We start from the raw sequence: 21,069 nt of genomic DNA on the forward strand, positions 1-21,069 counted from the left end.
AACTCTTCCGAGACACTACAATATACCCCAACCCCGCCCACCTCAACCTCCTCATGCTCTCTCAGGGAGAGCATGTCCCACATTCCAAGCTGCTGTTTTGATGCATGTTAAAAAATATAATGCATTTTTGGGACTTCAATAATAAATATGGCAGTGCCATGTTGGCATTTTATTTCCATAACTTGAGTTGATTTATTTTGAAAAACCTTGTTACATTGTTTAATGCATCCAGCGGGGCATCACAACAAAATTAGGTATAATAATGTGTTAATCCTACCACTGTATATATCGGTATCGGTTGGTATCGGAATCTGTAATTAAGAGTTGGACAATATCGGAATATCGGATATCGGCAAAAAAGCCACTATCGGACATCTCTAGTTACAGGTGATATATCTTTTATTATGGAATGTATGAAATATGATGACTATTTAAATGGACCACAATGGAAACAAGCCTTTTTGGCTTTTTGTGCCGTCCATGTGCCTTTTTCAAGCATTACATGGATTCCATTCTTTAAGATGTCAACAAACTTCTCAATCAATCAATCAAAAAAACTAAATGTAATGGATTTTTTTCCATTTTTGACAGAAAAAGTGTATGTACTGCTTGAAATTGCATGCCTTTTAAACTTCAATAGTATCCATTATTGCAACTAATATTACAATATGTTATCATACTTTCCAAACGTTTTTTTTTGTCTAGATAAAAATAGATACTTAAATACCTGCTTGACTTATGATTTTACAGCAAACTACCCATCAAATTAATAAAAAAATGACAATGAATTTTACTGATACGATACTGATAATAAAAAAAACGATACCGATAATTTCCGATATTACATTTTAACGCATTTATCGGCCGATAATATCGGCAGACCGATATTATCGGACATCTCTAGTACTAACCTTTAACACTTAATTTTACTCATTTTCATTAATTACTAGTTTCTATGTAACTGTTTTTATATTGTTTTACTTTCTTTTTAATTTATTTATCTTATTTTATTTTATTAATTTTTTTGAAAAGGACCTTATCTTCACCATACCTGGTTGTCCAAATAAGCATGATAATGTGTTAATTCCACGACTGTATATATCGGTATCGGTAATTAAAGAGTTGGACAATATCGGATATCGGCAAAAAAGCCATTATCGGACATCCCTAATCACAACAAAATTAGGCATAATAATGTGTTAATTCCACGACTGTATATATCGGTATCGGTTGATATCAGAATCGGTAATTAAGAGTTGGACAATATCAGATATCGGCAAAAAAGCCACTATCGGACATCCCTAATCACAACAAAATTAGGCATAATAATGTGTTAATTCCACGACTGTATATATCGGTATCGGTTGATATCGGTATCGGTAATTAAGAGTTGGACAATATCAGATATCGGCAAAAAGCCATTATCGGACATCCCTAATCACAACAAAATTAGGCATAATAATGTGTTAATTCCACGACTGTATATATCGGTATCGGTTGATATCGGTATCGGTAATTGAGAGTTGGACAATATCGGATATCGGCATAAAGCCATTATCGGACATCCCTAATCACAACAAAATTAGGCATAATAATGTGTTAATTCCACGACTGTATATATCGGTATCGGTTGATATCAGAATCGGTAATTAAGAGTTGGACAATATCAGATATCGGCAAAAAAGCCACTATTGGACATCCCTAATCACAACAAAATTAGGCATAATGTGTTAATTCCACGACTGTATATATCGGTATCGGTTGATATCGGTATCGGTAATTAAGAGTTGGACAATATCAGATATCGGCAAAAAGCCATTATCGGACATCCCTAATCACAACAAAATTAGGCATAATAATGTGTTAATTCCACGACTGTATATATCGGTATCGGTTGATATCGGTATCGGTAATTGAGAGTTGGACAATATCGGATATCGGCATAAAGCCATTATCGGACATCCCTAATCACAACAAAATTAGGCATAATAATGTGTTAATTCCACGACTGTATATATCGGTATCGGTTGATATCAGAATCGGTAATTAAGAGTTGGACAATATCAGATATCGGCAAAAAAGCCACTATTGGACATCCCTAATCACAACAAAATTAGGCATAATAATGTGTGTCCCTCATTCACACAAAAGGGTTGTTTCTTTCTGTTATTAATATTCTGCTTCCTACATTATATATAGGGACGTCCGATAATGGCTTTTTTGCCGATATCCGATATTCCAATATTGTCCAACTCTTTAATTACCGATACCGATATCTACCGATATATACAGTCATGGAATTAACACATTATCATGCCTAATTTGGACAACCAGGTACAGTGTTTCCCATAAACTGCCAAGATACCTGTGGCGGTGGGGGCGTGGCTATGGGCGTGGTCACCATGACATCATCGATTAATTTGCATAATTTACTACAATGATATGATTTTCTCTAAAAAGGCTCAAAAAATGTATACTAGCTAATTAATAATAACAGTTTTGTTTTAAACGTCCATCCATCCATTTTACAATATAATTACAACACTTTATGTACATATTTATATACAGATTTGAACAATAAGTTATTCACTGAAATATATTTATTAATTGGGGTTCTTACAAAAAATATATCTTATAAAATATAAAAGCTAAAATGTCTCTTAAAGCTCTGCCCCTTTAATTAGTGCATACTAAATAACTTTAGCCTACTACTACAACCATATTATTTACCAGCAACATAAAGTGAAACAAAGGCAGAGGTGTCCTGCCACAGTCAGTAACAAATAAACAGAAAACAGTAGTGGTCAAATACAAATAAGGCAACAAGAGAAGTATCCTACACTTCTCTTTGGTAAAGTAAATCTGAACAGCCTATATGGGCATCTACATCAACTATATGATTTGCCTGAGAAGCTGGACAGGACACAAAAAATAAAAAAAATTTTTTATTTGTGGCGGACGTAATTCTTTCGTGGCGGGCCGCCACAAATAAATGAATGTGTGGGAAACACTGAGGTATGGTGAAGATAAGGTCCTTTTTAAAAAAAATGAATAGTACTATTAGTGGAGCAGCAGCACGCACAATCATGTGTGCTTACGGACTGTATCCCTTGCAGACTGTATTGTTATATATTGATATATAATGTAGGAAGCAGAATATTAATAACAGAAAGAAACAACCCTTTTGTGTGAATGAGTGTAAATGGGGGGAGGGAGGTTTTTTGGGTTGGTGCACTAATTGTAAGTGTATCTGGTGTTTTTTATGTTGATTTAATTAAAAAAAAGAAGAAGAAAAAAGAGACCGATACCGACAATAAAATAAACGATACCGATAATTTCCGATATTACATTTTAAAGCATTTATCAGCCGATAATATCGGCAGGCCGATATTATCGGACATCTCTAATTATTAGGGATGTCCGATAATGGCTTTTTGCCGATATCCGATATTCCGATATTGTCCAACTCTTTAATTACCGATACCGATATCAACCGATACCGATATCAACCGATATATGCAGTCGTGGAATTAACACATTATTATGCCTAATTTGGACAACCAGGTATGGTGAAGATAAGGTACTTTTTTAAAAAATTAGTAAAATAAGATAACTAAATTAAAAACATTTTCTTGAATAAAAAAGAAAGTAAAACAATATAAAAACAGTTACATAGAAACTAGTAATGAATGAAAAATTAAGTGTTAAAGGTTAGTATTATTAGTGGAGCAGCAGCACGCACAATCATGTGTGCTTACGGACTGTATCCCTTGCAGACTGTATTGATATATATTGATATATAATGTAGGAAGCAGAATATTAATAACAGAAAGAAACAACCCTTTTGTGTGAATGAGTGTAAATGGGGGGAGGGAGGTTTTTTGGGTTGGTGCACTAATTGTAAGTGTATCTTGTGTTTTTTATGTTGATTTAATAAAAATTTTTTTAAAAAACACAAAAAAAACGATACCGATAATAAAAAAAACGATACGATAATTTCCGATATTACATTTTAACGCATATATCGGCCGATAATATCGGCAGGCCGATATTATCGGACATCTCTACTAATTATATATCAATATATATCAATACAGTCTGCAAGGGATGCAGTCCGTAAGCACACATGATTGTGCGTGCTGCTGCTCCACTAATAGTACTAACCTTTAAAAGTTAATTTTACTCATTTTCATTCATTACTAGTTTCTATGTAACTGTTTTTATATTGTTGTACTTTCTTTTTTATTCAAGAAAATGTTTTTAATTTATTTATCTTATTTTATTTTATTAATTTTTTTAAAAAGGACCTTATCGTCACCATACCTGGTTGTCCAAATTAGGCATAATAATGTGTTAATTCCACGACTGCATATATCGGTATCGGTTGATATCGGTATCGGTAATTAAGAGTTGGACAATATCGGATATCGGCAAAAAAGCCACTATCGGACATGTCTAAAAATGATGTAAAAATAAACATGAGCTCATTACCTGTCTTGACAGGTGACCAGGTGGCCATGTACTCTGAGCTTTGCTACAGCTCGGCTCTCTGCGGCGTGTCCTTCCACCCTCACGAGAACATGGTGGCTTTCTGCGCCTTCGGAGAAAAGCAGGCCGTGCACGTCTACCTCCACGACCGCAAAGGTACGTACGACGCCGTGAAAAGGTGCACGCAGAAGTCGAGCCGGGCGTGGTCTTTCCTCCCGCCCACAGTTTCCCAGCTGGACGTGCGCAGCATGAAGGAGCTCCGGTCCACCTCTGCCGACACCAGGACCACCAGGAACACGCCCGACCCGCTCCCCAGCACGGGGGCGACCTCCGCCATGGACCACTTCAGCCAGATGACCCGGCTGGCGTTGAAGATGCAGCGAGTCAAAGACCAAATGGATTCCGTGCTTGTAAATACACCTGCTCTTTTTCCCCTTGAATCACGACTTCATGTTAGCTTGTTGACCTTGTGACTTCTTCCAGGAGCCTCCACACAGATCTTCAAGTGGATACGAGCCAGGTTGGATTTCACTTTTATTTATTTTAGTCTTTATTTCTTTACAATGAACCCGTGTTTGCTTACACCAGAAGTCGGCAACCCAAAATGTTGAAAGAGCCATTTGGGACCAAAAATACATATATCTGTTTGGAGGTGCAAAAAATTAACAGCCTTATATAAGTGTTGTAATGAAGGCAACACATGATGTGTCTATATTAGCTATATTAGCCTACTATCAAAGTGACTTTAAAAGTCTTATATAAGTGTTATAATGAAGGCAACACATGATGTAAGTGTCTATATTAGCTATAATAACCTACTATCAAAATGACTTTACAAGTGTTATAATGAAGGCAACACATGATGTAAGTGTCTATATTAGCTATATTAGCCTACTATCAAAGTGACTTTAAAAGTCTTATATAAGTGTTATAATGAAGGCAACACATGGTGTAAGTGTCTATATTAGCTATAATAGCCTACTATCAAAATGACTTTACAAGTGTTATAATGAAGGAAACACATGGTGTAAGTGTCTATATTAGCTATAATAGCCTACTATCAAAATGACTTTAAAAGTCTTATATAAGTGTTATAATGAAGGCAACACATGACGTAAGTGTCTATATTAGCTATAATAGCCTACTATCAAAATGACTTTACAAGTGTTATAATGAAGGCAACACATGACGTAAGTGTCTATATTAGCTATAATAGCCTACTATCAAAATGACTTTAAAAGTCTTATATAAGTGTTATAATGAAGGCAACACATGACGTAAGTGTCTATATTAGCTATAATAGCCTACTATCAAAATGACTTTAAAAGTCTTATATAAGTGTTATAATGAAGGCAACACATGATGTAAGTGTCTATATTAGCTATATTAGCCTACTATCAAAATGACTTTAAAAGTCTTATATAAGTGTTATAATGAAGGCTACACATGATGTAAGTGTCTATATTAGCTATAATAGCCTACTATCAAAATGACTTTAAAAGTCTTATATAAGTGTTATAATGAAGGCTACACATGATGTAAGTGTCTATATTAGCTATAATAGCCTACTATCAAAATGACTTTAAAAGTCTTATATAAGTGTTATAATGAAGGCTACACATGATGTAAGTGTCTATATTAGCTATATTAGCCTACTATCAAAATTACTTTACAAGTCTTAAATAAGTGTTATAATGAAGGCAACACATGATGTAAGTGTCTATATTAGCTATAATAGCCTACTATCAAAATGATTTTACAAGTGTTATAATGAAGGCAACACATGATGTAAGTGTCTATATTAGCTATATTAGCCTACTATCAAAATGACTTTAAAAGTCTTATATAAGTGTTTTAATGAAGGCAACACATGATGTAAGTGTCTATATTAGCTATATTAGCCTACTATCAAAATGACTTTAAAAGTCTTATATAAGTGTTATAATGAAGGCAACACATGATGTAAGTGTCTATATTAGCTATAATAGCCTACTATCAAAATGACTTTAAAAGTCTTATATAAGTGTTATAATGAAGGCTACACATGATGTAAGTGTCTATATTAGCTATATTAGCCTACTATCAAAGTGACTTTAAAAGTCTTATATAAGTGTTATAATGAAGGCAACACATGGTGTAAGTGTCTATATTAGCTATAATAGCCTACTATCAAAATGACTTTACAAGTGTTATAATGAAGGCAACACATGATGTAAGTGTCTATATTAGCTATATTAGCCTACTATCAAAGTGACTTTAAAAGTCTTATATAAGTGTTATAATGAAGGCAACACATGGTGTAAGTGTCTATATTAGCTATAATAGCCTACTATCAAAATGACTTTACAAGTGTTATAATGAAGGAAACACATGGTGTAAGTGTCTATATTAGCTATAATAGCCTACTATCAAAATGACTTTAAAAGTCTTATATAAGTGTTATAATGAAGGCAACACATGACGTAAGTGTCTATATTAGCTATAATAGCCTACTATCAAAATGATTTTAAAAGTCTTATATAAGTGTTATAATGAAGGCAACACATGATGTAAGTGTCTATATTAGCTATATTAGCCTACTATCAAAATGACTTTAAAAGTCTTATATACAGTCAAGAAAATAAGTATTTGAACACCCTGCTATTTTGCAAGTTCTCCCACTTAGAAATCATGGAGTGGTCTGAAATTGTCATGGTAGATGCATGTCCACTTTATGAGAGATAACCTAAAAATAAAAATCCAGAAATCACAATCTATGATTTTTTAACAATTTATTTGTGTGATACAGCTGAAAATAAGTATTTGAACACCAACATTAATATTTGGTAGAGTAGCCTTTGTTTGCAATTACAGAGGTCAAACGTTTCCTGTAGTTCTTCACCAGGTTTGCACAGACTGCAGGAGGGATTTTGGCCCACTCCTCCACACAGATCTTCTCTAGATCAGTCAGGTTTCTGGGCTGTCGCTGAGTAACACAGACTTTCAGCTCCCTCCAAAGATTTTCAATTGGATTTAGGTCTGGAGACTGGCTAGGCCACTCCAGAACCTTGATATGGTTCTTACAAAGCCACTTCTTGGTTTTCCTGGCTGTGTGTTTTGGGTCATTGTCATGTTGGAAGATCCAGCCACGACTCATCTTCAAAGATCTGACTAAGGGAAGGAGGTGTTTGGCCAAAATCTCACAATACATGGCTGCAGTCATCATCTCCTTAATACAGTACAGTTGTCCTGTCCCATGAGCAGAAAAACACCCCCAAAGCATGACGCTACCACCCCCATGATTCACAGTAGGGATGGTGTTCTTGGGATGGTACGCATCATTCTTCTTCCTCCAAACACGCATAGTGGAATTATGACCAAAAAGGTAAATTTTGGTCTCATCTGTCCACAAAACTTTCTCCCATGACTCCTCTGGATCATCCAAATGGTCATTGGCAAACTTTAGACGGGCCTTAACATGTGCTGGTTTAAGCAGGGGAACCTTCCGTGCCATGCATGATTTCAAACCATGACGTCTTAGTGTATTACCAACAGTGACCATGGAAACAGTGGTCCCAGCTCTTTTCAGGTCATTGACCAAGTCCTGCCGTGTAGTCCTGGGCTGATTCCTCACCTTTCTTAGCATCATTGAGACCCCACCAGGTGATATCTTGCATGGGGCTCCATTGAGATTGACCGTCATGTTTAGCTTCTTCCATTTTCTAATGATTGCTCCAACAGTGGACCTTTTTTCACCAAGCTGCTTGGCAATTTCTCCGTAGCCCTTTCCATCCTTGTGGAGTTGTACAATTTTGTCTCTGGTGTCTTTGGACAGCTCTTTGCTCTTAGCCATGCTGAATGTTTGGGTCTTACTGATTGTATGGGCTGGACAGGTGTCTTTATGCAGCTAACGACCTCACACAGGTGCATCTGAGTCAGGATAATACAGTGGAGTGGAGGAGGACTTTTAAAGGCGGACTATCAGGTCTTTGAGGGTCAGAATTCTAGCTGATAGACAGGTGTTCAAATACTTATTTTCAGCTGTATCACACGAATAAATTGTTAAAAAATCATAGATTGTGATTTCTAGATTTTTTTTTAGCTTATATCTCATACAGTGGACATGCACCTACCGTGAAAATTTCAGACCCCTCCATGATTTCTAAGTGGGAGAACTTGCAAAATAGCAGGGTGTTCAAATACTTATTTTCTTGACTGTAAGTGTTATAATGAAGGCTACACATGATGTAAGTGTCTATATTAGCTATAATAGCCTACTATCAAAATGACTTTAAAAGTCTTATATAAGTGTTATAATGAAGGCTACACATGATGTAAGTGTCTATATTAGCTATATTAGCCTACTATCAAAATGACTTTAAAAGTCTTATATAAGTGTTATAATGAAGGCAACACATGATGTAAGTGTCTATATTAGCTATATTAGCCTACTATCAAAATGACTTTAAAAGTCTTATATAAGTGTTATAATGAAGGCTACACATGATGTAAGTGTCTATATTAGCTATATTAGCCTACTATCAAAATTACTTTACAAGTCTTAAATAAGTGTTATAATGAAGGCAACACATGATGTAAGTGTCTATATTAGCTATAATAGCCTACTATCAAAATGATTTTACAAGTGTTATAATGAAGGCAACACATGATGTAAGTGTCTATATTAGCTATAATAGCCTACTATCAAAATGACTTTAAAAGTCTTATATAAGTGTTATAATGAAGGCTACACATGATGTAAGTGTCTATATTAGCTATATTAGCCTACTATCAAAATTACTTTACAAGTCTTAAATAAGTGTTATAATGAAGGCAACACATGATGTAAGTGTCTATATTAGCCTACTATCAAAATGACTTTAAAAGTCTTATATAAGTGTTATAATGAAGGCAACACATGATGTAAGTGTCTATATTAGCTATAATAGCCTACTATCAAAATGACTTTAAAAGTCTTATATAAGTGTTATAATGAAGGCTACACATGATGTAAGTGTCTATATTAGCTATATTAGCCTACTATCAAAATTACTTTACAAGTCTTAAATAAGTGTTATAATGAAGGCAACACATGATGTAAGTGTCTATATTAGCTATAATAGCCTACTATCAAAATGATTTTACAAGTGTTATAATGAAGGCAACACATGATGTAAGTGTCTATATTAGCTATATTAGCCTACTATCAAAATGACTTTAAAAGTCTTATATAAGTGTTTTAATGAAGGCAACACATGATGTAAGTGTCTATATTAGCTATATTAGCCTACTATCAAAATGACTTTAAAAGTCTTATATAAGTGTTATAATGAAGGCAACACATGATGTAAGTGTCTATATTAGCTATAATAGCCTACTATCAAAATGACTTTAAAAGTCTTATATAAGTGTTATAACGAACACAACACATGACATAAGTGTCTATATTAGCTATAATAGCCTACTATCAAAATGACTGTGTCGCAGGCTTTGACAAAATTAACTGACATTTTAGTCAAGGAATAAAAACGATTTAAACACATTGTGTAATTTTGTTGACCAAAACGTAATCATTTTAGCTTAGATACATTTTTTGTCACAAGACTATGACTAAAACTCAATTAAAAACTGCTGTCAAAATAAAAACATTGCAATAAACTCACTCATTTTCTATTTTATGTCCCTCAGTGACCGGAAGGAGCTTGTTAGCATCGGACATCAGCACGGTACGTATTTTTTCCATTTGTGACGCATATGTACGCTTATGTGCACTCATTAGGTACACTAAGTACACACACTCATATTTTGTATATTTGACATAAATATACGATGCATCAAATGCTATATAACTGTATAAATTATGCATCAAATGCTATACAACTGTATAAATGATGCATCAAATGCTATACAACTGTATAAATGATGCATCAAATGCTATATAACTGTATAAATGATGCATCAAATGCTATACAACTGTATAAATGATGCATCAAATGCTATATAACTATAAATGATGCATCAAATGCTATATAACTGTATAAATGATGCATCAAATGCTATATAACTGTATAAATGATGCATCAAATGCTATATAACTGTATAAAATCATATAATACACTGCAGTGCCTGTCAATCCATCAATCAATCAATGTTTATTTATATAGCCCTACATCACAAGTGTCTCAAAGGGCTGCACAAGTCAAATTTTGTCCTACATTCCCGTGCTATAGAATAAATAAGTGTCGGTTGGTTGAAGTTTATTTGGAACGTGCTTACAGTTACAATATGTTACATCTCATATTGCCAGTTTCACATTTTTGGTAATGTGCCAAAATGAGTTGTGAGGAGCACAGCTCATGTAATTCTACCCCTTTTCCATTTCATAGCAACTACTAACTCATTTAATTAATTTCCTGTTCTCAATTTGTACACAATTTAACTCCTAAATTATGAAGTTTTCCATCCATCCGTCCATCTATTGAATAGTGAAATAAGTTGTAATTCACAAAATTAGATGAATAAGAATGTCCCATTTTTCAATAGGTTTAAAATCAGATTTCTTCTTTTTTGTACTTTTGAGTTTGAACAATTTCTTAAACTGGATCATATTAGTACATTGTTTGACTTCATTGCTCAACTTGTTCCATAATTTAGTTCCACATACAGACACACTAAAGGTTTCAAGGGTTGTAAGTGCCTACAAATGTTTTAAATTAGATTTTTCTCTAAAATTATATGTCATGTTCAAACACTGATGACATCTATTAAACAAGACAAGAGGCAAAGAATTAAACAGAGACATAATTCAATTTGGACTCAATATTGAGGAGAGTCGCCTGTACACTGTACCCTTGCACAGTATCTCAGCACGCTCTGGCGAAAGATTGTACTCCTCCTCCTTTATTGGACTTCCTCCGACCACATGACCACCGCTGCTTCCAGAGGGAAGTGGGTCGTAAACAGCGTTGCCTTTGGTTACCGAACAGTTCAGAAGAAAAGGTCGTAAACGAGTTCAAAAAGACGTTCGTAAAACAGTTGAAAAAGGAGGTTCAAAAAGAGGTGGTCTGGAAATTGGGCAGATCCTATCTTCTCTCTGCTTTGAAGTCCTTGGGTTAGAACAATATCTTTCTGTTGGTTACCATACGTGAAAGAACACAGGAACAAAACGCACCAAATCATTATTATTATTATGGGCCTGCTGCAATGCAAGCAGCCCATATTATTATTGCTCATACTTCAAACTTTATTATGGTTCTTCTATCTCATTCTGCCGCGAATAATACGAGACGAACCGGCCAACGAACCCCCACATATGTTATACCGTTGGAAAGGTCTCGCTCGCGCCGACGTGGGAACTCTAAATTGGGAATATTTCGTGTTACCATGGCGACGCTATTCACGATGAAACCAAAAAAATGGGCCGATAGAATGGGCACGCACTTTTTATAATGGCGGACATTTCCAGCAGAACACTCCAAAAAGACAAGATTAGCCCCTCTTGAAGCTCAGCCATTCTTATACACTTGTCTACTTTAACCCGGCTTGAAGCTCATGCAGAGAATGCCAAGAGTGTGCAAAGCAGTAATCAGAGCAAAGGGTGGCTATTTTGAAGAAACTAGAATATAAAACATGTTTTCAGTTATTACACCTTTTTTTTGTTAAGTACATAACTCCACTCGTGTTCATTCCTAGTTTTGATGTGACAATCTACAATGTAAATAGACATGGAAATAAAGAAAACGCATTGAATGAGACAAAGCTTTTCTTCTTGTCGCTCACACATACCTTGTTTTTAGGCCACCTACTCAGTGGCCTAGTGTCTGAGATGGGTAGGTCGTGAGTTCAAACCCCGGCCGAGTCATACCAAAGACTATACAAATGGGAGCCATTAACTCCCTGCTTGGCACTCAGCATCAAGGGTTGGAATTGGGGGTTAAATCGCCAAAAACGATTCCCGGGCGCGGCCACCGCTGCTGCTCACTGCTCCCCTCACCTCCCAGGGGGTGAGCAGGGGGATGGGTCAAATGCAGAGAATAATTTCACCACACCTAGTGTGTGTGTGACAATCATTGGTACTTTAATATCATTTATTGTTCAAATAAAGATAAATACTTCAATATCTGCTTGACTCGTGATTTCAAAGCAAGTAATCCAACAAACTGTTCATGTCAAAATTTTACATAACATTTTTTTTTACAGTAAAATCCACTTCCAATATAGAGTAATAATACAAACCGTAGATTTTACAGTATAAAAAAACTTGCATGAATTTTTACCTAAAAAAAAAAACAGTGGTACCGTTTTTCCATTCAATTTGTGTGGCCCCCGAAAGCCTGGAAATAAAGTACAAAAATAAATGTACTGTGTACAATTACATATATTTACACTTTAATCATCTCTAATAATACAACAAAATATTATATCATCATACATTTCAAAACAATGTTATTGTTCAAATAAAGATAAATACTTCAATATCTGCTTGACTTATGATTTCAAAGCAAGTAACCCAACAAACTGTTCATGTAAACATTTTTACATAAATTTTTTTTTACAGTAAAATCCACTTCCAATACAGAGTAATAATACAAACGGTAGATTTTACAGTATAAAAAAACTTGCATGAATTTTTACCTAAAAAAAAAAACAGTGGTACCGTTTTTCCATTCAATTTGTGTGGCCCCCGAAAGCCTGGAAATAAAGTACAAAAATAAATGTACTGTGTATTTACACTTTAATCGTCTCTAATAATACAACAAAATATGATATCATCATACATTTCAAAACAATGTTATTGTTCAAATAAAGATAAATACTTCAATATCTGCTTGACTCATGATTTCAAAGCAAGTAATCCAACAAACTGTTCATGTAAAAATTTTACATACATGTTTTTTTACAGTAAAATCCACTTTCAATATAGAGTAATAATACACTATAAAACACAACAACCGTGGATTTTAAAGTACAAAAAAACTTGCATGAATTTTTACCTTAAAAAAAAAACAGTGGTACCGTTTTTTCCATTCCATTTAATTTAATTCCATGTATTTTTTTATTTTACATGCTGTAAAAATTTTTTTTTTTAAAAATGCAAATATTATGATGAAATTGTGGCGACTGAGCTGCCAGTTTTATACAGTACCATCTAAATATGTGGTTTTGTATAGAGATGTCCGATAATATCGGCCGATATATGCGTTAAAATGTAATATCGGAAATTATCGGTATCGTTTTTTTTATTATCGGTATCGTTTTTTTTTGTTTTTTTTTTTTTTTCATTAAATCCACATAAAAAACACAAGATACACTTCCAATTAGTGCACCAACCCAAAAAACCTCCCTCCCCCCATTTCTTTCTGTTATCAATATTCTGGTTCCTACATTATATATCAATATATATCAATACAGTCTGCAAGGGATACAGTCCGTAAGCACACATGATTGTGCGTGCTGCTGCTCCACTAATAGTACTAACCTTTAACAGTTAATTTTACTCATTTTCATTCATTACTAGTTTCTATGTAACTGTTTTTATATTGTTGTACTTTCTTTTTTATTCAAGAAAATGTTTTTAATTTATTTATCTTATTTTACTAATTTTTTTAAAAAGTACCTTATCTTCGCCATACCTGGTTGTCCAAATTAGGCATAATAATGTGTTAATTCCACGACTGCATATATCGGTTGATATCGGTTGATATCGGTATCGGTAATTAAAGAGTTGGACAATATCGGAATATCGGATATGGGCAAAAAGCCATTATCGGACATCCCTAGTTTTGTACAGTGTACGTTAAAAAAAGACACATTTTATATATACACATTTATATTCATGCTGTATAATATTCATTGTTAAAATGGTCCCTCTGAGGGCCACCATAACTGCCATGTGGCCCTCAATGACAAGCAGTGTGACACGCCTCTTCTAACCCATCTTTTTTGTAACACGGTTAATGAATGAAGTGTAGTTATTTCCCCATATGTCCGCACAATAACTCAGATATGGTAACACGAGCGAGCATTCTCCTGCTTATGAGGGTTTTCTGAATGAAATGGATGTGCCTTATTTAGTGATCAGTGTTTTGTAAATGCAGCATGTTTTCTATGAACCCTCCAGATTAGATCCAACGTGTCACTTCCGCCGCTGTCGGGTGGCTTCAGTCCAGTTGGTCAACATCGAAAGGGAACGTCGTCCTTCAGGCGTCAGGCTGTGAGGATGCCGTCTTGTGAAATGTTCATCGTGTGAACGCTCCAAAACATTCACACATGCTTTTCTACACCATAATTCATCTTATTTATTATTATTCTTCTACTCCAGATTTTGCCGCGTTCTACCTTCCACATTTTTCACCCGATTCAAAGCGTTCCAACTTCAAACTGTTCAGCCTATTCGGGAATCGCAGGACTTCCCTTGACAAATTCCAAAAATTCCTAGATTTCCCAGAATTCCAGGTTTTCCGGCACATTTTTCCCATTCAGAATGAATTGGCCATTTTTCCAAACTTCCACCATTCCCACATTTTTCAACCTATTCAAACCATTCCACCTTCACCACATTCCACCATCCTGGAAATTCAAACTACCCTTTTTTTCCCCAAGTCCCAAAAAATTCCAGGATTTTCTAGAATTCCTGGTTTTTCAAAGCTCTATTGCCACCCTTTTTTCTGGCGACTACTCCTTCCACATTTCTCAAACCACTTCAACCGTTCCACCGTCAGTTGTTCCACGAAGTTGTTTTTTTTAACTGGAAAAATTCCCCGGTTTTCCCAAAATTCCAGGCATTCTGTAATACCATTTCTCAATTAAACATTTCTCGACCGATTTAAAAAAATTCCAACACCAACCATTTCAACTCATTCAGACCATTCAAGTTTTTTTTACCATTTTAAAAAAAATTCCCGCTTTTCCCAAAATTCCCAAATTTGGGGGAAATTCCGATTGAAATGAATGGGACATTCTTCAAACTTCCACAATTCCCACATTCTTCAAGCCATTCCACCTTTGACACATTCCACCATTCTGGAATATCAAAGTACCTTTTTTCCAAGTTAAATTTTTTTTCCAGATTTTCCCGGAAATTCCCTAATACCATTTACTACGTCAACATTTCTTGCCCGATTTAAACAAATCCAACACCAACCAATTCAGCTCATTCAGGACATTAATGCTCCTAATCATTTTCTTTAAATCCCGCTTTTCCCCAAATTTCCAGGAAGTTCCCATTGAAATGAATGGGCCATTTTTCCTAGTTGCACAATTCCCACATTTTTCAACCTATTCAAACCATTCCACCTTCACCACATTCCACCATCCTGGGAATTCAAACTACCCTTTTTTTCCCAAGTCCCAAAAAATTCCAGGATTTTCTAGAATTCCTGGTTTTCCAAAGCTCTATTGCCACCCTTTTTTTTGGCGACTACTCCTTCCACATTTCTCAAACCACTTCAACCGTTCCACCGTCAGTTGTTCCACAAAGTTGTTTTTTTAACTGGAAAAATTCCCGGTTTTCCCAACATTCCAGGCATTCTGTAATACCATTTCTCAATTAAACATTTCTCGACCGATTTAAAAAAATTCCAACACCAACCATTTCAACTCATTCAGACCATTCAAGCTTTTTACCATTTTCAAAAAAATTCCTGCTTTTCCCAAAATTCCCAAATTTGGGAGAAATTCCCATTGAAATGAATGGGACATCCTTCAAACTTCCACAATTCCCACATTCTTCAAGCCATTCCACCTTTGACACATTCCACCATTCTGGAATATCAAAGTACCTTTTTTCCAAGTTAAAAAAAATTCCAGATTTTCCCGAAATTCCTTAATACCATTTACTACGTCAACATTTCTTGCCCAATTTAAACAAATCCAACACCAACCAATTCAGCTCATTCAGGACATTAATGCTCCTAATCATTTTTTTTTTAAATCCCACTTTTCCCTAAATTTCCAGGAAGTTCCCATTGAAATGAATGGGCCATTTTTCCTAGTTGCACAATTCCCACATTTTTCAACCTATTCAAACCATTCCACCTTCACCACATTCCACCATCCTGGAAATTCAAAATACCCTTTTTTTCCCCAAGTCCCAAAAAATTCCAGGATTTTCTAGAATTCCTGGTTTTCCAAAGCTCTATTGCCACCCTTTTTTTTGGCGACTACTCCTTCCACATTTTTCAAACCACTTCAACCGTTCCGCCGTCAGTTGTTCCACAAAGTTGTTTTTTTTAACTGGAAAAATTCCCGGTTTTCCCAAAATTCCAGGCATTCTGTAATATCATTTCTCAGTTCAACATATTACTACTTAAACATTTCTCGACCGATTAAAAAAAATTCCAACACCAACCATTTCAACTCATTCAGACCATTGAAGCTTTTTACCATTTTCAAAAAAATTCCGGCTTTTCCAGAAATTCCCAAATTTGGGAGAAATTCCCATTGAAATGAATGGGACATTCTTCAAACTTCCACAATTCCCACATTCTTCAAGCCATTCCACCTTTGACACATTCCACCATTCTGGAATATCAAAGTACCTTTTTTCCAAGTTAAAAAAAATTCCAGATTTTCCCGAAAATTCCCTAATACCATTTACTACGTCAACATTTCTTGCCCGATTTAAACAAATCCAACACCAACCAATTCAGCTCATTCAGGACATTAATGCTCCTAATCATTTTTTTTAAAATCCCGCTTTTCCCCAAATTTCCAGGAAGTTCCCATTGAAATGAATGGGCCATTTTTCCTAGTTGCACAATTCCCACATTTTTCAACCTATTCAAACCATTCCACCTTCACCACATTCCACCATCCTGGAAATTCAAAATACCCTTTTTTTCCCCAAGTCCCAAAAAATTCCAGGATTTTCTAGAATTCCTGGTTTTCCAAAGCTCTATTGCCACCCTTTTTTTTGGCGACTACTCCTTCCACATTTCTCAAACCACTTCAACCGTTCCACCGTCAGTTGTTCCACAAAGTTGTTTTTTTTAACTGGAAAAATTCCCGGTTTTCCCAAAATTCCAGGCATTCTGTAATATAATTTCTCAGTTCAACATATTACTACTTAAACATTTTTTGACCGATTAAAAAAAATTCCAACACCGACCATTTCAACTCATTCAGACCATTCAAGCTTTTAACCATTTTCCAAAAAATTCCGGCTTTTCCCGAAATTTCCAAATTTGGGGGAAATTCCCATTGAAATGAATGAGACATTCTTCAAACTTCCACAATTCCCACATTCTTCAAACCATTCCACCTTTGACACATTCCACCGTTCTCGAATATCAAAGTACCTTTTTTCCAAGTTAAAAAAAATTCCAGATTTTCCCGAAAATTCCCTAATACCATTTACTACGTCAACATTTCTTGCCCGATTTAAACAAATCCAACACCAACCAATTCAGCTCATTCAGGACATTAATGCTCAAAAAAAAAAAATTAAAATCCCGCTTTTCCCCCAAATTCCAAAATTTCCAGGAAGTTCCCATTGAAATGAATGGAACATTTTTCCAAGTTGCACAATTCCCACATTTTTCAACCTATTCAAACCATTCCAACATCAACACATTCCACTCATCCCGGACATTCAGACTAACACTTTCCCAAGTTCCAAACCAAAATCCGGTTTTCCTGGAAATTCAAACTATTCAACCTATTCAAACCATCCCAACATTCAAACTATTCTTACATTCATACTACATTCTGTCAAAATATCACTTCGCATTCAGCATTGGAGCATTGGAGCATTCACACGCAATTGCCTCATCTATCCATCCATCCATTTTCTACCGCTTGTCCCTTTTTGGGGTCACGGGGGGTGCTGGAAAGTTCACCTTAAAGTTCCTCCCGAGTGTTTTAATCAAAGGACATTGACCCCCACAGGCTGCTCCCCCGAGCTACAACCCTGGAGTGGACTCCTCTCAACAAGTGGTAAGTGTCCCCGGGATGCTTCTGGCTTGATCCGGTCTCATCACTGGCATGTCTCCGCCAGGTGGTCTCGCTGTACGACTACAAAGCCAACCGCTCGGACGAGCTGTCGCTGCGGCGCGGCGACGTCATCCACGTGTTGTACAAGGACAACGACAACTGGTGGTTCGGGAGCCTGGCAGACGGGCAGCAGGGATATTTCCTCGCCGCTTACGTGGAGGATCAGAGTAAGGAGGATTGTTCCTGGGTTTTATTCGTGACACGCGCTGAGATTTGTTATTGTTATTGGTAGGAGACTCTGCTGAGGCGCTGGGGGGGCACGACGTCACGTCTGATGGGACTGTGGAGAGGTCCACACCAACCAGGGTGAGAAGATGCTGTAAATAGTGCTGATGTGGTAGCTAATTGCTTTGTAGATGTGGGAAACAGCGGGAGGCAGGGTGCAGGTAAAAAGGTGTCTAATGCTTAAACCGAAAATAAACAGAAGGTGAGTGCCCCTAAGAAAAGGCATTGAAGCTTAGGGAAGGCTATGCAGAACCAAACTAAAACTGAACTGGCTACAAAGGAAACAAAAACAGAATGCTGGACGACAGCAAAGACTTACTGTGGAGCAAAGACAATGTACATCCGAACATGACGTGACAATCAGCAATGTCCCCACAAAGAAGGATAAGAACAACTGAAATAATCTTGATTGCTAAAACAAAGTAGATGCGGGAAATATCGCTCAAAGGACGACATGAAACTGCTACAGGAAAATACCAAAAAAAGAGAAAAAGCCACTAAAATAGGAGCGCAAGACAAGAAGTAAAACACTACACACAAGAAAACAGCAAAAAAGTCCAAATAAGTCAGGGTGTGATGTGACAGGTGGTGACAGTACACCTACTTTGAGACAAGAGCTATAGTGATGCATGCTTGGTTATGCTTTAAAGTCATATCCAACAACGACTTTTTACTGTCAACTGAGTTTTGTTTTTTTAATGATTTCTGCTGGTGGTGTGCCTCCGCATTTTTTCAACGCAGAAAAGGTTGAAAAACACTGCTCTACAATGTAAATAGTCATGGAAATAAAGAAAACATTGCAATGAATGAGAAGGTGTGCAGCGGGAGGCAGTGTGCAGGTAAAAAATATCTAATGCTTAAACCAAAAAATAAACAAAAGGTGAGTGCCCCTAAGAAAAAGGCATTGAAGCTTAGGGAAGGCTATGCAGAACCAAACTAAAACTGAACTGGCTACAAAGTAAACAAAAACAGAATGCTGGACGACAGCAAAGACTTACTGTGGAGCAAAGACAATGTACATCCGAACATGACATGACAATCAACAATGTCCCCACAAAGAAGGATAAAAACAACTGAAATAATCTTGATCGCTAAAACAAAGTAGATGCAGGAAATAATTGGTGTCAAAATACATGAATGTTGGACCTTCACAATAAAAGACATAGGAATAAGTGTGCAAACTTAAAAACATGTATTTTCCCCCTCTATGTGTGCTTCCAAGATGTCTGCTGCAATTACTGCTGCCGGGGAACTTCGCTTTCTCTCCGAGCCAAATATGTCCGACACTGAGCCAGAAGTGACGAAAGCCAAGTGAGTAACTTGTTACTAATTTCTTTTGCGTATGCACGATATGTTGTATGATGCAGTTCCAACTACAACCACAACTAGAGGAAGCAATTTGAATGGAAATGCTGAAGGAATGTAGAATGAACGTAAGAATATGTTAAAACCTTTAAAGGTTTGTCCCTCATAATGTGTACAAAATAATAGGTGTATAAATGACACAATATGTTACTGCAGACTAATTAGGAGTCTTTGTTTGTTTACTTACTACTAAAAGACAAGTTGTCTAGTATGTTCACTATTTTATTTAAGGACTAAATTACAATAATAAACATGTTTCATGTACCCTAATATTATTTAATAATACTTAATATTAATATTATTTAACATTATTTAAGGACTAAATTGCAATTATAAACATATGTTTCATGTACCCTAATATTATTTAATAATATTTAATATTAATATTAATATTATTTAACATTATTTAAGGACTAAATTGCAACAATAAACATATGTTTCATGTACCCTAATATTATTTAATAATATTTAATATTAATATTATTTAACATTATTTAAGGACTAAATTACAATAATAAACATGTTTCATGTACCCTAATATTATTTAATAATATTTAATATTAATATTATTTAACATTATTTAAGGACTAAATTGCAATTATAAACATCTGTTTCATGTACCCTAATATTATTTAATAATATTTAATATTAATATTATTTAACATTATTTAAGGACTAAATTAAAATAATAAACATGTGTTTCATGTACCCTAATATTAATATTAATATTTAACATTATTTAAGGACTAAATTGCAACAATAAACATTTGTTTCATGTACGCTAATATTATTTAGTAATATTTAATATTAATATTATTTAACATAAATTGCAATAATAAACATATGTTTCATGTACCCTAATATTATTTAATAATATTTAATATTAATATTATTTAACATTATTTAAGGACTAAATTGCAATTATAAACATATGTTTCATGTACCCTAATATTATTTAATAATATTTAATATTAATATTATTTAACATTATTTAAGGACTAAATTAAAATAATAAACATG

At 35.1% G+C, this 21,069-nt stretch overlaps 1 protein-coding gene across 2 annotated transcripts in view; it reads left to right on the forward strand.

Annotated features, from left to right (window-relative positions):
* Positions 1-21,069, forward strand: part of ahi1 (Abelson helper integration site 1) — a 51,021-nt gene that overhangs the window by 28,127 nt on the left and 1,825 nt on the right. For both annotated transcript variants that reach the window (XM_062043180.1, XM_062043181.1), the window contains exons 16-24: positions 4,504-4,644; positions 4,714-4,898; positions 4,972-5,008; positions 10,156-10,193; positions 14,588-14,680; positions 18,355-18,402; positions 18,464-18,626; positions 18,692-18,765; positions 19,907-19,995. In XM_062043180.1, coding sequence (XP_061899164.1) covers positions 4,504-4,644; positions 4,714-4,898; positions 4,972-5,008; positions 10,156-10,193; positions 14,588-14,680; positions 18,355-18,402; positions 18,464-18,626; positions 18,692-18,765; positions 19,907-19,995 — 868 coding nt within the window. The remainder of the gene's footprint in view (positions 1-4,503; positions 4,645-4,713; positions 4,899-4,971; positions 5,009-10,155; positions 10,194-14,587; positions 14,681-18,354; positions 18,403-18,463; positions 18,627-18,691; positions 18,766-19,906; positions 19,996-21,069) is intronic.

This window comes from Entelurus aequoreus, linkage group LG03, assembly GCF_033978785.1.
Source record: "Entelurus aequoreus isolate RoL-2023_Sb linkage group LG03, RoL_Eaeq_v1.1, whole genome shotgun sequence".
Classification (NCBI taxonomy): Eukaryota; Metazoa; Chordata; class Actinopteri; order Syngnathiformes; family Syngnathidae; genus Entelurus; species Entelurus aequoreus.